This window comes from Trichogramma pretiosum, unplaced genomic scaffold (assembly GCF_000599845.2).
Source record: "Trichogramma pretiosum strain Unisexual culture from Peru unplaced genomic scaffold, Tpre_2.0 scaffold13, whole genome shotgun sequence".
Taxonomy (NCBI): Eukaryota; Metazoa; Arthropoda; class Insecta; order Hymenoptera; family Trichogrammatidae; genus Trichogramma; species Trichogramma pretiosum.
This window is the reverse complement of record NW_019641606.1, coordinates 1,174,612-1,189,820: the sequence shown is the minus strand read 5'-3', so window position 1 is coordinate 1,189,820 and position 15,209 is coordinate 1,174,612. Positions and strand designations below refer to the sequence as shown.

Sequence of the window (15,209 nt, the reverse complement as noted above, 5' to 3'; positions counted from 1 at the left end):
TACAATTTTTAGCACCAACTCCTCTCTCTTTTCCTCTCTCTCTCTCTCTCTCTCTCTCTCTACGTATCGTATTATTTTTATTTTTTTATCTAGGGGTACTATAGCCTAATAGCGTATTGTGCGACTAGTGAGGAAAATTGAGAATTCACGATGGAGACTGCAAAGAGCGCGCGAGGGATTGGACTTTCGAGTCCGCTATCGCGCGTGCTCGGTCAAAACTAATTGGCGCCGTTTACAGCGAGCCCGCAGCATGACGCGCGAGCAATGCGACAGATACGTTTCAGGCTGTCCCGCGCGTACGAAGCACATCCCGTTCCAAAGCGAAGTGCATCACAACGAGAGGCACAGAAATTTTTCACGAAAACTCATCGGCAGCCTGTACACGAGGTAGCACGCACGAGCAACGATACAAGCAGAATTAGCCGCGGATCAAGTTCCGAGTCTCGCTGATCCGGCGCGGGTCTTGTCTCGCACGTACGTTTGCGCGAGCGGATGGATTTTTCCCGATAAAATATATACGATACCGCTCGAGCGGTCGCGCTACAACTGTACAGGGCACGATCGGGCGAAAAGTCATGAGCAATTCGCAGCGACGAATAAATAAAAGGGACGATGCCAGAGACCAGAGGGTCGCGAGCCCGATTCAATTTGTCGGGCGATCTAACATTCGGATCGATAAACTATGTATGTAACTCGAGCGACGATTTAACCTGTATATTATGCCGAGTGCTTATCGCGCCGATCGGCAAAGACAACAAGACACAATAGAATCAAAGCTGTGAAAATGTTGCCGCGCGCAAACTACCTGGGACGATCATTGCGCTGGACGAAAAGCAGCGTTTATTTCGTATAAAATATATTATTTTGCCGAGTGTCGCTGCAAGGGCTTGCAAGGCGCAATTTGCGCAGCTGGGGTTTTGCGGGTCCGCAACTTTCGGCCATACACGAGCGCAGCCACTTCTTTGCCTATATATATATGGGTCAAAATAATACTTTTTTACAAAACCGTGCGCACGTATGTCACCGATCTTGACGCGCTTTTGGTATGTTATAGTACATGGTAAAAAGGTCCCAAAAAAAAATTTTTAGACCCCCTCCCCCCTCCTACCCCCCACTTCCGGTATAAACGTCCATTTTCGATCTATATTTTTTCTGAGGACATGAAGCAAGTAAAAAATCTGAAAAAATTCATAAAAATACTTTTCCACAATCCAAACAACCTTGAATTTTTTCAGATTTTTTGAGTGCTTCAGGCCTTCAGATAAAATCATTGAAAATTTCAAAAATCGAGATACGGCGGTATGAGCCGATGTAGTACTCGGAAATTTTTTCAGTTATTTTTCGCATTAAAAAACATAACCTCAATTTTTTTCAGATTTTTTCAGATTACCTAACGCACCTTTTGAAGCCAAAAACCGATTTTTTTGACGAAAATAATTTTTTTAGGACAGTACGGAGCCTCGAAAAATCTGAAAAAAATTTTTTCTTGTTTTTTTCATCAAAATACGTAATCTCAAATTTTTTCAGATTTTTTAATTGAAGGCGATAGCTTCTAGGGCCGAAAAATGCTATTTTTAACAAAAAATGGTTCCTAGAACCCGATGGTTCCGGTGAAAAAATTTGAAAATATTTTTTTTGAATTCCTTGTCAAATTTTAATAAATTTTGACCGTTTCAAAAGTTCGATTGAAGCTTCCTAGCTCATTTTAGAGCAGGACAAAGATTAGTGCAAAATATCTGAAGACGTTTCTGAAGACATTAAGGAATGATAAAACTCGTTTGATGCTCTAAAATGAGCTAGGAAGCTTCAATCGAACTTTTGAAACGGTCAAAATTTATTAAAATTTGACAAGGAATTCAAAAAAAATATTTTCAAATTTTTTCACCGGAACCATCGGGTTCTAGGAACCATTTTTTGTTAAAAATAGCATTTTTCGGCCCTAGAAGCTATCGCCTTCAATTAAAAAATCTGAAAAAATTTGAGATTACGTATTTTGATGAAAAAAACAAGAAAAAATTTTTTTCAGATTTTTCGAGGCTCCGTACTGTCCTAAAAAAATTATTTTCGTCAAAAAAATCGGTTTTTGGCTTCAAAAGGTGCGTTAGGTAATCTGAAAAAATCTGAAAAAAATTGAGGTTATGTTTTTTAATGCGAAAAATAACTGAAAAAATTTCCGAGTACTACATCGGCTCATACCGCCGTATCTCGATTTTTGAAATTTTCAATAATTTTTTCTGAAGGCCTGAAGCACTCAAAAAATCTGAAAAAATTCAAGGTTGTTTGGATTGTGGAAAAGTATTTTTATGAATTTTTTCAGATTTTTTACTTGCTTCATGTCCTCAGAAAAAATATAGATCGAAAATGGACGTTTATACCGGAAGTGGGGGGTAGGAGGGGGGAGGGGGTCTAAAAATTTTTTTTTGGGACCTTTTTACCATGTACTATAACATACCAAAAGCGCGTCAAGATCGGTGACATACGTGCGCACGGTTTTGTAAAAAAGTATTATTTTGACCCATATATATATAATAAACGTGTAAAGTTTATGCTCGAGCGAGCCAACGAATTCCATATATAGGTCTTTGCTGTGCCTAGCAGCGGGAGACGCGGAACGTATTATTTAATATACGGCAGTGTGATGCCACTCAGCAAAACTACTCCTCGTGCGCACACGCTGTATACACACACACGCAAACGATCTTGTTAAACGCCTGGCACGCGCACCTGTACTTACGTGTATACGAGCTAGCAAAGCACATGACGTATATTTTTTATTGAGCGGCTCGCCTGGCGCTCGTATGTTTGTGTGTTGCTGATTGCGACACGATGCAAAAGTGAAAATAAAAAACGAAAATGGAGAAAACGAACGAATAAAGAAAAAAAAAAAGAGGAAAATACACTCGCGAACGGAGTAATAACGCGTCTCCCTCGCCAAAAGTATAACAAACGAAGTACGCAACTTTCTTTCGTTGATGAAATTGCGCATCGTGTAAAAATCATGCGCGAAAGACGCGGAAAAGTGCACTATATCCCCCCGGCCTTATATGTACATAACATTGTATATATGTATAAATGCATAAACGCGAATCTTATCAGAGCGAGAGAAAGTTGATTGAAATGAAATTCAACGAGCAGGCGTATACGGCTCTGGAGCAGCGAGCTCGGGCTTTTCCCTCCGACGCCGCCGCCGCCGCCGCTCGCGCACAGATTTGCATTATATACCACCACTACTACTACGCGCGTAGAGCTTTAAAATGTTGGACTACTACTCATCGAGATAGGAAGAGCGACTATATTATAGTTGAGACAAAGCAGTTTCGCATTTATATACGTATATATTATATTAAAGTTGCGGCTAAAAAATAAAAGAGGTAAGCAAGGCATTAATGGCGAGTATATCTGATGACGTTTTCCACGAGAGCCGCCCGCTGAAAGGACACGTCACCGAGACTTAACGAATTTTTGCTTATTCGCTTGGGTGCATCATTATTACGCTCTTAGAGAGGAAATAAATGTTTTTTAAAAAATATGAAATATGTGGAATAAACAGACTCAAACGATATTATTGAAATGTTTGAAAACGAGTCCTTAGATTTGCGCGACTGGTGTGCATTTAATACCCCTTTAAACAAATATACGCGCGACAGAAAGTGCGCGAGCGAAAGCGACAAATAGAAAAGGAGAGGGAAGCAGGAACGCATCGTTAGTCATTAAAAGTCGACTCCCATGTAATAAGAGAGTTAAATTAAAATGTGTACGTATACATATATATATTGTGCAAGCGCGCTGCCCTACTACGAGCTCGAAACGCGCAACGAACGAGGAAATGGAGTTGCTCGTTGCGAATTCTATCTTCTTTATAATACTTTGCGCAATCTTCCATATTTTGAAAATATCCAATTTAAACGCCCTGAGCTCGGTGTAGGACTGCTGCTCCGCTAGCTGCTACTGCACTGCTGCTACTATCCGCGTGGACGATTAATTTTCGAACCTCGTAAATTTCGAAGCCGTATTTTTTCTCTCTTTTTCCCTACCTTCGAGCAGGCTGATTTCCTTTTTTATAAATTTCAGCCAACCTAGACGAGATTTGGTGCACCGACTGTGCAATTCCTATACATCGTGCCTTGTGCTAAATGAAAGTTTGCAACGATGTCGAAATATTTCACGACTGATCGCGACTGATCACGACTTGTATAAAGATGCACGACGCGTATAAAGAAAGGGGTAAAACCGAGAAATTATAAAATAAGTAACGTACGATCAAGATCGTTCGATTTTCCGTAATACCCGCTTGTCCTTTCTCTCTCTCGCTCTCTCCCTCTCTCTTTCTTTCTCGTTACGCTTGGACGCATTATATAAGTTGTTTGCACTCCAAGAGCTTCTACTGAAATTCTTTCCCCGCGAAAACAAGGGAATCTGTTTTCCATGTCGATGAATTAGCTCTTGAAGCTTTTTTGCTTTGCTCGCGCTAGTGCCGATGCCGGTGTGCTCTAATAGTCCATTTTGCTCGGCTTTTCCATTCTCTTCTTACTCTTTCTTTTTTCCCTATCCACCCCCGCACTGGAACAACTACACATACTCATGAATACACATAGAGCGCGTATATACCATTATAATACACATGGGAATTCCTTTCTTCTCTCGTTAATGTAGATTCACTTCTGCGCGTGCGATGTACATCCTTTACGGAATATTCCGGAAGAGAGAAAAAAAGAGAAGCGACTAATCTATCTGCGCTGCGAGAGTTACTTTTTCATTAATTAATCGCGAGCTGCAGTTATCAATATTTTATGACTTTTTGCTGTCGAGAAATGATTCCTTCGTTACGACGATAACTATAAAGGGGCATAAAAAAGAAGTATTAAAAAGGAAAAAAAATGAATCCATCCTATTTTCCTGAATTATGAAACAAAATCTAACGAACTGAATCTCGTTCTCTTATCGATTTTTCACAATCGAAATCTACTGTTTTACGATGGTAGGCGAAGGAAGATAGCTACAACCCTTCCTTTTTTTGTAATACGCGAGGCGCATCGCGCTTCCTTTTCCTCTTTCCGCGTATAACTTGGAGCCGGGAAAAAAATGCTGAAATCACAAAAGCCCCGCTGCAGTGGCTAGTGCCCATGCAGCTCCTTTTGAAATACGTTGCCGTAATTGAAAGTACGATAAAAATTAGAACCTCCCCGCCCAGGGCCAAGCCACCGCCAAGCCTCGAAGCACGAACCACCGATGTAATATATCTACATTAATACGTTCCCTACGTTTTTTCCAGAATCAATTTTTCGGCCGCTGCTCCGTTTTTCCAATTTTGTCAATTCACAAAACGTTTAAATTCAATAAGTCCACGAACTGTCTTGCGTTTGGATTAACTTTATTATCGATATGCTATATTGGGCAAGTAATAGTACTTTATGTAACGGGTACGGATATACTTTTTCAGCGAAACGAGGCTCGCCTTCGGCTCGTGCTGCAACCCCTCGTTTCGCTGAAAAAGTATATCCGTACCCGTTGCATACAATATTTTATGGTACAAAAGCCTAAAAGTAGCGGCGAAGTTGCGAATTTTAGGTTAGCGTGCCATAAAAAAATATGTGTTTCAATTACCGCGTGCACTTGAGACCGTCCGACGCGTTGCAGGTCGGAATCGTTAAAACTGAGATGAAACAAAAAAAGCAGCAGCAGCAGCAGCTTTGTCGTCATCGGTCGTACAGCGAGCTTTTTGTTATTTGCAGCTTTGCGAACTTTTCAAACTGGCTTTCGCGGTGTTCTACGCGCGTAATCATCTCATTTGGTCGTATACAAATTGAGTATCGCTGCGTACCGTGCGCACGTCTCTGCTCGTCTCTCTGGACGGAAATTCTGACGTTTCTCCTACCCAATATGACACGAATTGCAGTTTTGCCTACTTTTTAATTAATGCCACATACTTCCGTCGTTCTCTTCTTCTGCATGTTTTTTTTTGGCGCTTTAAAAAACTATTATTAGCTCGTAGCATGAGCATACAGCCAACACGAGTGACAAGTTTTAAATGATGAATCGACGTCTGCGCATCCTGACACTGATGCAAGGAAAAAAATCCCGAAGGCATAAAGTCGGTGTAGGCGCGCAAGCGACATATCAATCAGTCAAAGCTCAAAATTACCTCGCGTGCAACGTATTTTCATCCTCTGAGAAAAAGCTCGCTGCGTGTATTACGAATGCATGCAAAAACGAGCCAACATAACCATGCATAACCTTACGCACGAAAGAAAAAAGATGGCGCTATCAATCAATTTCGCGACTCTAATGTAATTGAAAAAATTGCGCGCGAATATGCGCAAGCTAATCATATTCGATATATGCGCGCGTAACGTTACACGATGCATCCTAAAGAAACAAAAACCCTATTTCCCTTTCTGCCTCTTTTTTTATATAAAAAAATGCAGCGACTTTTTACAAGTTGGGATTTTTTACGACTGCTGTGGAATTCTCGTCATCGATATCGTTTTCGTCCAATTTAAAATCATCCGAGGCTCTTTTAAACATGAATATTATACATTGACTAGTGATATGAGGCACGCTAACTAATCAAATGAAATTAAAATAACCAATGACTTAGAAATATAAACATTTGAGCAAACGCCACATTTAAGTTTTCCTACTAAAAATATTACATAAACGACCGAAGCGAGATTCCGACCAATAATGAAGCGAGGCACAGTTACTCCTCGACCAATGAGGTGACGAATTAAACGACTTCACGTGATTTTTTTTTTCAAGGAAAAAAATAAATGAAATGTCCTACCTCGAGGCAGTACGATGAGCAGTAGGACTAGATGAATCGTCAAGCCGAACAGCCAGGATGGTTTGGCGAATAGGCCGATAACTTGGCGAATAATCCGCTGATGGTTTGTTCTGGTTGCGCAGCCGTCGGCTGTTTTTACGAGCCGCAGCCGCTCCCTTGGCTTCGTGGCCGTCGTCTCCGTCGTCTCCGTCGTCGTCTCCGTCGTCGTCGTCAACGGACAACGCGTCGAGGCTGGACTCGCAGGCCTCATTTCTCCCGGCGCCCGGACGATCCGCACAAATAACGACTCGCGCACTGCACAGCGTGGCTAATGCTGCTCTTATATTGTATAGCTAATAAAAAAACGTCGACGAACACGATTATATTTGGCCCCGTTGCTTTTTTTTTTTTTACTTATTCGGTGCCACTGCGAGCACCAATCGACGACGCTTCTTTTTATTGCACACGAACAATAACAACAAAGAACTTCACTTTATACTCTTCTTTTTTTTTCAATAAATGAATTGATACATCAGCACTTTACGAATGCACGCACGAATTCTCGCTTTCTGGCCTTCCAATCCGGAGTTTGCGCACATGTACGAACACTTTGAATTTCAGTATCTATGCAACTTTTTTTTCTCTATCTCCGTATCGCTGCACTATTTCGGGAGAGTAGCGATAGTCGCGGAGCCGGCTGGCCCTCCCGATTTGGCCGTCATAACTCTCTCTCACTCCGTATAACCTCACTCTGTTTATTTCTATGTTTTGCGTTTCGTTCGGTCACTTTGTGTGCAGTTCGGATTGTTCTTTGACGTCTCTACACCAACGACGTGCTCGCTGGCCAACGTCCTGTCGCAGACTGAGCCTGAAAAAGTCAAGGGAGAAAAAATCAAACTTTATATGAGAGTATATACGTGCGTGTGCGGGGGCGAGAGAGAGAGAGAGAGAGAGAGAAAAGATACATCCGCAGAATTAGATACAAGCTGCGTGTGCTCGAGTGTACGGATCGAAGGGGGAGCTGTGACCGAGCGCCACGGCGTTAAGAGCGAGTCGAGATCAAGTCAAACAGGGAGAGAGAAAGACGTTTTCCACGCGTATAGATTTTCCCCGATACAACAAAGTCTGTCGAGACCAAAGTAAATTTCGTATCGTGTGTGTAGCAGGCATATATTACTTGTATACAATGTTTGCTCGACGCGCAATATTTGTCACCTAATTGATCGATACAATGGGCCTACAGCAGTATGCGCAACTCTCGTACAGTCTTATATGATCCGTGCGGCCTTGCACAACACGAGGACGATTCGAAAACATTGGTAATAGGTTCGCAGCTGCTCTGCATGTATAAGAAAATTAACGAGGACTCGGTTGAAACTCCACGAGCCATGCAGGCCGCGCATGTGTGCGGCTCTATATAATAATGTTGGCGTCGGCAGGCTTAATTCAAACTTCCATTATACATCCTCGAGACAAGTACACAGGAGGGCTATATAGATGTAAAATCAGTTTACGTGACTGCGCGAAACTTGCTTAGGCGCGCTGATATATCCTTATACGCTTGCGCATCGTCAAATTGTGTCAACGCTGCCTCCCTGTGCGCGTGTAAACCACTGCCTGTGTATGCCGTGTAACTTGCGTTTATCTATATGATGAATTCGAGCCGAGCTCGGGATACGCGCTATAACTAATCGAGCTTCGACTCTATCTCTCTAATGAAATTGACGGGAAATTTTCGTTTCGTCGAGCTGTACACGTCTGTATTACCATCCTCCTTTCTCATTCTGTACGATCATTTGAATGCAAAACTAATTGTATGAAGAAACGTTCAAACAACTAAACGATACGGTTATTTCTATGCGGATAACGGCAATAAGTAAGCCAAGATAAGTAAACTTGAAAAGCCTCGGAAGTGTACATATACGAGGTGACTGGCGTTCGACAGGAGCAGCTCCGATACTTGTATCTTTCTCGCGATTCATCTATACGTTCGAATGATAAATAATCTACCTCATATCGTTGCAGCACTATATAAACTAGTAGTCGAGCGTGAGGTTTACAAAATCTCGAAGAGATAGTTCATTGTGGCATAAGCAGCAGATTACGGTGCGGCAGAGTAAAGCTCCCGAGCGCAGCGAGCCGTGCTTCTGCCGTGCTCGTACTGTGCTACTTATGACACGTGTACAATATACTGTTTTATAGCACCGCGTGGCATAAGTTCACATTTATGGCACGCTTTTCGGTGGCATGCGCTAACCTCACTTCGCGCTACCAGAAAGTGTGACTTATGCATCGGAAAAGGGGGCATAAATGTGAACTTAGCACAGTGCTAAAAAACGTTGTACGATACTCGTGACATAGGGAAAAGTTTTCGGCCCTAAACTACGCCGTGCCAAAAAGTGTTACTTATGCCATTAGTATCGTAAAGTACTATTATGGCACTGTGCTAAATTCACGTTCAGACCCCCTTTGGCGAGATATGAGCTGCTCATAATAGCGTCGCGGTGCCAGAACGCGCGACTTGTACCGCCGAAATTAGCGTGCCTCAAATATGAACTTAAGACTTAAGCGGTGCTATAAAAAAATGTATCGCCACATGGAAAATGTCGCGGCTCGACGGCAGGAGCGCGATTCGAGAAACGTCACCCACGCCTCTGGTACAGTAGCGTCGAGTGCCACTCACGTAGTACACGTGATTATACGTATATTTTCGCTCGCGCGCCTTTTCTCTCTCTCTCTCCCTCTCGTTCGCTCGTTCGAGGCCGCGGATGCGATTCCGTCGTCGCGAGCTCAGCCTCGTAAACGCTTTTAATTGAAATGACTCCCCCCCTACATAATCGAAAACAAATGAAAAGTCGATAAATCGAGCCCCCGCGCGAGTCGACGACTGACTGCACGTACACTGGTACACGCTCGCGTGTGCATATACGTAGCCTCGCTCTCGGCTCTCTCTCGCTCTCCAAAGGCTATACAGCGCATATATACGCCAATCGGGTACGATGAACTCGCTCGCAAGCTCGTGCTATATAACATCATACCGCAAGTCGTATTTCTTTTGACCCCGAGCAGCAGCGACTAGCTGCGCTATACGTATGAAGCAGTAGCAGCGCGGCGCATATTTCTATATTATAATTTGATGTATAACACGAGAAGCGCGTAGTCGAGAGTTTTATCTCGAGCAAAATACAGGCCTTTATTATATGTACGAGAGACAGGAAAACGCGTTAAAAAATAAAAAAACGAGGAGGTTCGAAAAAATTGCGAGAAAAGTTCGAGTTGAGAAAATTGTCCAAAGCGGAGCATCGTTTGTCCGCTCGAGGCACGGACAATTCGATGTATTACGCATTCGCGAACTGGTACACAATACGCGATGATGCACAAATGGATCGCGAGAGATGCGAAAGAGAGAGACGGATGCAGGCTAAAACAATAACGCAGAATTGAACTTTGTGCCGCATGCAACGTAGCCAGATATATAAATTCTATGTCTGCATTGTGTGGACGTAGGCTAGAGTAAGCATCTCGTACAACTAGTACGAGTAGCTTTCACGAGGGATACGCAGCAGCCAGATATTCAACAGGAGGCCGAACGCTCGAGTCCGATAGACGAACCGCCGAGTTCATAGCCCTGCCTATGCCACGAGAGAAACTGTACAGGTATATTTATGGGACATTGGGCCACGAACGGATTAGGAATTAGGAACGAGGCAGCTTGCGCAGCGACTAATTAATAATTCCTACCTTGCACATTTTTCTAGCCGAAGCAATCGCCAAAGGAACACATTTTTTTATCGCCAAAGCCGAGAGCTGCTGCTCGTGCAAACAAGGCGCGCGCGCGCGCAAAAAATTCAGCCAGTCGAGCTTTCCACTGGTCCATGGAGCGTTAGCACTTTGAGCCGTACTAGCGAGTCCACGGAGGAGCTTTCGCAGCATCCACGGCGGCGGTGGCAGCAGCGGCGGCGGCAGCAGCAGCAGCAGCAGCAGCAGCAGCAGCAGCCACTTTTAACCATGATGTTTGTTTTGTTTTTCTCTTTCTTTTCACGATTCTCTTGGATGGCTTGGACTCGGCAGGTTCGCGAGACCCAGCCGCATATGAGCACAGGCACACACGCGCGCACTTACTTATTCATTTATTCATATATTTTTGTATACAACTCGACGCGGACTCTGGCTCGATCGCACTCGTCGTTACTCGGCGCACTGCTTGCTGAGAATCGCGTCGACGACCGAGCACCGCGAGACGATCTCATCGTAACGCAACTTCGTCCGACGATCGAACGACGACGATGGCAAATTTATTTATTTATTTATTTATTTATTTTTATTTTTTGCTTTCAACGGCGAACGGTGTCGTCGAGCTTCTTGCCCGACTATGCTTGGCCACGCGCCGTGAGAAATTATTATCGGCCCGCGATTGGACCGTTTGCTCGGAGCGAGAGGGAATCAGTCGGAGCGTAAAATCATTGCGAAAACCATACGATCACAAGGGCGAACGAAGTGACAGTTGTAACGACTATGTGACGATTTGAAAGAAAAACAAAAGGAAAATAAAGTGGCAGTTGTCGGAGCTCGAGTCATGCACACATTTGTCTATAGTATTTGTACGAATGTGTACGGTATGCGCGCGCGGAAGGATAAACGCGTATAGATCAGGCAGCCAGCCACTATCGCAGCCAGCAGCCGCACGGGACTGCAGGTTGGCTTCGCGGAGATACCCGGCTAAGATGAAACACACGCCACGTATATACGCGCGCACACAGAGACAGAGAAACGAGCGGGGGTAAAATTCGAAGCTCGTGTTGGTGCGTTATTTCCATCTCGCTCTCGCTCTCGCACATCCTCCTTCTCCTCTCCACGGCCGAGGCATTCCCCAACCCTTTCCCTCGTTTCTCCTCCTCCTCCTGCTCTCTCTCTCTCTCTCGCTCGCTCTTGTTGCTCCATGGATGGAACTAAATAGTATATACGTGTATATTGGCAGGTAGCGAGGGAGCTTGCGCTTGTAAATGTGTGCGCGTGTGTGTGAGTTGGTGCAGCACAGGCTCTGCCGCCGTCGTAATGCGCGTGCTTGAATCTGGACCGCCTCCTCTCGCCGAGCGAGCGACGAGCGACCGATGAATGCTACGTATGTATATGTATATATCGTAGTTTTGCCTCTTAACCAACCAACCCTTCTTGCCCCCACTCTGGCACTTTTCGCAGATCAATATTGCCTCGGGTAGGAGGAAGCTCTGTACCACTGCTACTGCTCCTCTCTCTCTCTCTCTCTCTCTCTCTCTCTACGCAGCAGCCAGCGTGTTTTTACCGGGACGCTCGTTTATATATATACGTGTGTGCGAGCGCGAGCTATACCTCCATGGAAAAGCTCGTCTCTCTCTCTCTCGTGCGTTACCTATATATTATACGAATACGCGCGCACGTGTGTGCGTGCGGACGGTAACTCGCTACGTGCGTGTCAGAGAACTCACACGTTCGCTCGTACACGTATAGAGGTCGAATCTGTGTCGACTTTTATCCTTTTTTACCCCTTCCGCTTCTTTTTTTTTCTTTTTACTTGTTTTTTTTTTTTTTTTTTTTTTTTAACGTCACCAACAATATGATGTTTCTAGCGTGTATGCAGGCAGACTGCACGCAGGAACTTGCTATATGTACATGGAAGCCTCGATCAGTGCCCCCGCGTATAACCCCCGCGCAATCGATATCGCGTATATAAAACGCGACAACGGCCAAGTGTAACCCCAAGCCAAGCGGCACTGATTGATATTTACCCAACTCCGAGCTGTTACAATGGGATCGATGATCGTAGGTAGGCCGCGGGAGGGCTACTAAAAAACCAATGACTCGGCTCGAGAAGGAGTTTAAGCAACGAGAGAGGCCACTTGGATCGGCGAGTCAATTCCTAGCGAGCCGCACGATTGAAATCGCGTACACAGGGCCAATAACCAAGTTCAACGGTTGCCCAAATGAATGAAAAACTAATCGTCTCGTTGGCAGGCGCTGCGCAGCCGGTCGAACGCACTCTCGCGACTTTGCGCGTCCTTTTCGAGTTTTCCGCGTTTATGATGGTATAATTTGCTCGACGCGCACGCGGTCCGAGCCGATTTTTCGAAATGAAAGCGAGAAAGAGCACGACGATGCGAACGACGTATAATAAACCACCGTAAGTGGCGGTCTCGAGGCCTCCTCGCTCGCGGGGGGCTCGCAAAGAAACCCTGCCAAGATGCAGCATGTATATATACATTAGGTCGTATAGCGTCTAGGTTGTATGAAAGCGCGAGAGCTGCTGCGAGTTGTGCGCTATCACGCTCGCTCTCGCCTCGCGAGGGTGGGTGGGCTAGGGTTAGCCTGTTGCTGCCCGCGAGCTTCGCACGTTCTCTGTGTATCATCCCTCCTCCCTCCGTTGGTGCACGCGCGCACGCCATCGTTCTCGCGCACACCAGCAGCAGACTGCAGGCGGCGTGGACTTGCGGGGACGAGCGCGCGGGCGCACTTCCTCGCTCTCTCTCTCTCTCTCTCTCTCTCTCTCTCTACCTTTCGCACCCTTCTCCGACGGCGGGTGTGCTATGTATATACAACGAGTCCCCGGCTGTTGCTGATGCTGATGCTGCTGCCACACCATCGCCACCGCTGCCTGCTACTGCTGCGCTGCTTTTTCAAGCGCTACTAACCTACATTCGTAGCCCGCACGACTCGTGTGTGTACGCGAGTTTCGGGCTACCAAAGACGCCGCTGCAGAACGCGACGATGCACACACACACACGAGGAAAGGGGGGAAAAAGATTATTTTCTTTTTATCCAAATAATACGCATTGTCTGACGTAATAAAATTACTCTATTTTTTAGCGCTCCAACAGGTCACGTTGCACGAGTAACGTGAAAATCATCGTATTGGCTGGTGCTACGAGACGAGACAAGATCTTTTTAAATTCAAGAAAATATGCTCATCCAGTCTCATCGTATGATTTCTTTGCAACGACAGAGTCCATCGTTTCATATCGATTTACCATTTACCATTTAAAGTTTGTAGATAGACATCAACGAAACAATGTACGACAGCGATAATTGAATAATCTGAAATAATACGTAAAATTTTATAAATTACTCATTTTCCAAGAGTGTCTCGATTGATATTCCAAGCTACCTTTCGACTCATATCATAATTCAAAATTTTGCTCGGACCAATTCTAATACAGGAATGTCTGCTGGACCTCATCATTATCAATTTTATCATTTTTCTGTTCTTTATTGAGTATCTATACCAATCGGTGCAATAGCTGTTGACAACGGAAATGAACGAATAGTGTACATTAATCGTAAACAAATTAATTAAGATGACTCGAAAACTGTAATACTCGCGTCAAGTGCGCAATGACTATTCTTACCAGTTATCGAAAATTTCATTACAAGCGTCGTAAATTTTCTGCGAGGGATAGGCAGCGACGAACAAAAACTCTGAGCACAAGCTATATATCAGGCCCATTTTCATTGCGACATTTAAGTCTTCGTTAAATTTCATTACCATCTGCGAGAAAAATTAAGCTATTAATTATTTAAAAAAAAAATGCTGCTGCACAGGCACAAAATCACACCAAACAGCCCGAAGCGCTGCAGCCAATGATCACAGCCAATACTCCCAGCACTAATATAGGATTGATAAATTTGTTCAGCGTCTCGAAGCAACTAATGATAAGAAAAGTTAGATACAATCAGGCGAAACAATTCTTAATATCACTACTTAACTCAATGCTAAATTGCTGTAGTTGGACCAACTCATAGATACGTTTAAAAATTTCATCATTTTTTTCCAAATAATCCTTCTTTCGAGAGAAATTGGAAATCTGATTCAACTTGAATCTAATTTAAAAATTGACTCTATCAAATTGATTAGACGATAAATACACTATGAACATTATATTAAAAATACCCCATGTATCTTAATTTTCCAATCACGTAAGAGCTTGCCGATATATAAATAATTCCTAAACTTGAAAGGTACACTTGTATTATAAAACAAAGGATTATCATGATAAAAAAATAATAATAAAAGTGTGTGTCCTCGTCTATAAACAATTCCAAGTGAAAGGAGAACCTTTTTCGATACGTATGATTTCCGGGTAAAATCAAATTTGCTGTAACTGGCCATATTACTGGAATCGCAACGATATACATAGTCCAAGATACACATACAAGACCTGCCGAATAATTGATCTCTTTATTCAGTAAAATTAATTTCATTCTGATTTTCGAAAAGTAGACCTGTGACTATGTAAATAGCCAAATTAGACGTATCAATGTAGTTTTTTAGAAATTCTTTTTCCTCGGAATGGCAAAGCAACAGATTTCTTATCATATTAACGACTAATTTCTGTAACTTCGAAGATGATGTAGACAAAATTAAAAAAGTCTCCGATTAATAAAAAATTTTTGGAAAAATACAATAGAAAATTTT

General features: G+C 43.7%; 2 protein-coding genes across 4 annotated transcripts in view; both read right to left on the bottom strand.

The window, feature by feature from the left end:
- Positions 1 to 11,488, bottom strand: part of LOC106652058 (neuronal acetylcholine receptor subunit alpha-7) — a 166,216-nt gene extending 154,728 nt beyond the window's left edge. For 2 of the 3 annotated variants that reach the window (XM_014370799.2, XM_014370798.2), the window contains exons 1-2: positions 10,505 to 11,488; positions 6,785 to 7,631 (exon numbers count right to left, since the gene is read on the bottom strand). In XM_014370799.2, coding sequence (XP_014226285.1) covers positions 6,785 to 7,034 — 250 coding nt within the window. In that variant the 5' untranslated portion in view covers positions 7,035 to 7,631; positions 10,505 to 11,488. The remainder of the gene's footprint in view (positions 1 to 6,784; positions 7,632 to 10,504) is intronic. The other variant, XM_014370797.2, reaches the window with a different exon arrangement.
- Positions 11,489 to 13,774: 2,286 nt separating this feature from the next.
- LOC106652009 lies at positions 13,775 to 14,689 on the bottom strand. The gene is made up of 6 exons (XM_023458447.1): positions 14,685 to 14,689; positions 14,501 to 14,614; positions 14,350 to 14,440; positions 14,143 to 14,282; positions 13,902 to 14,034; positions 13,775 to 13,831 (listed from the first exon to the last, which is right to left on the bottom strand). Exons 1-6 carry the CDS (start codon positions 14,687 to 14,689, stop codon positions 13,775 to 13,777), a joined length of 540 nt encoding a protein of 179 aa, XP_023314215.1.
- Between the last annotated feature and the right edge of the window lie 520 nt (positions 14,690 to 15,209).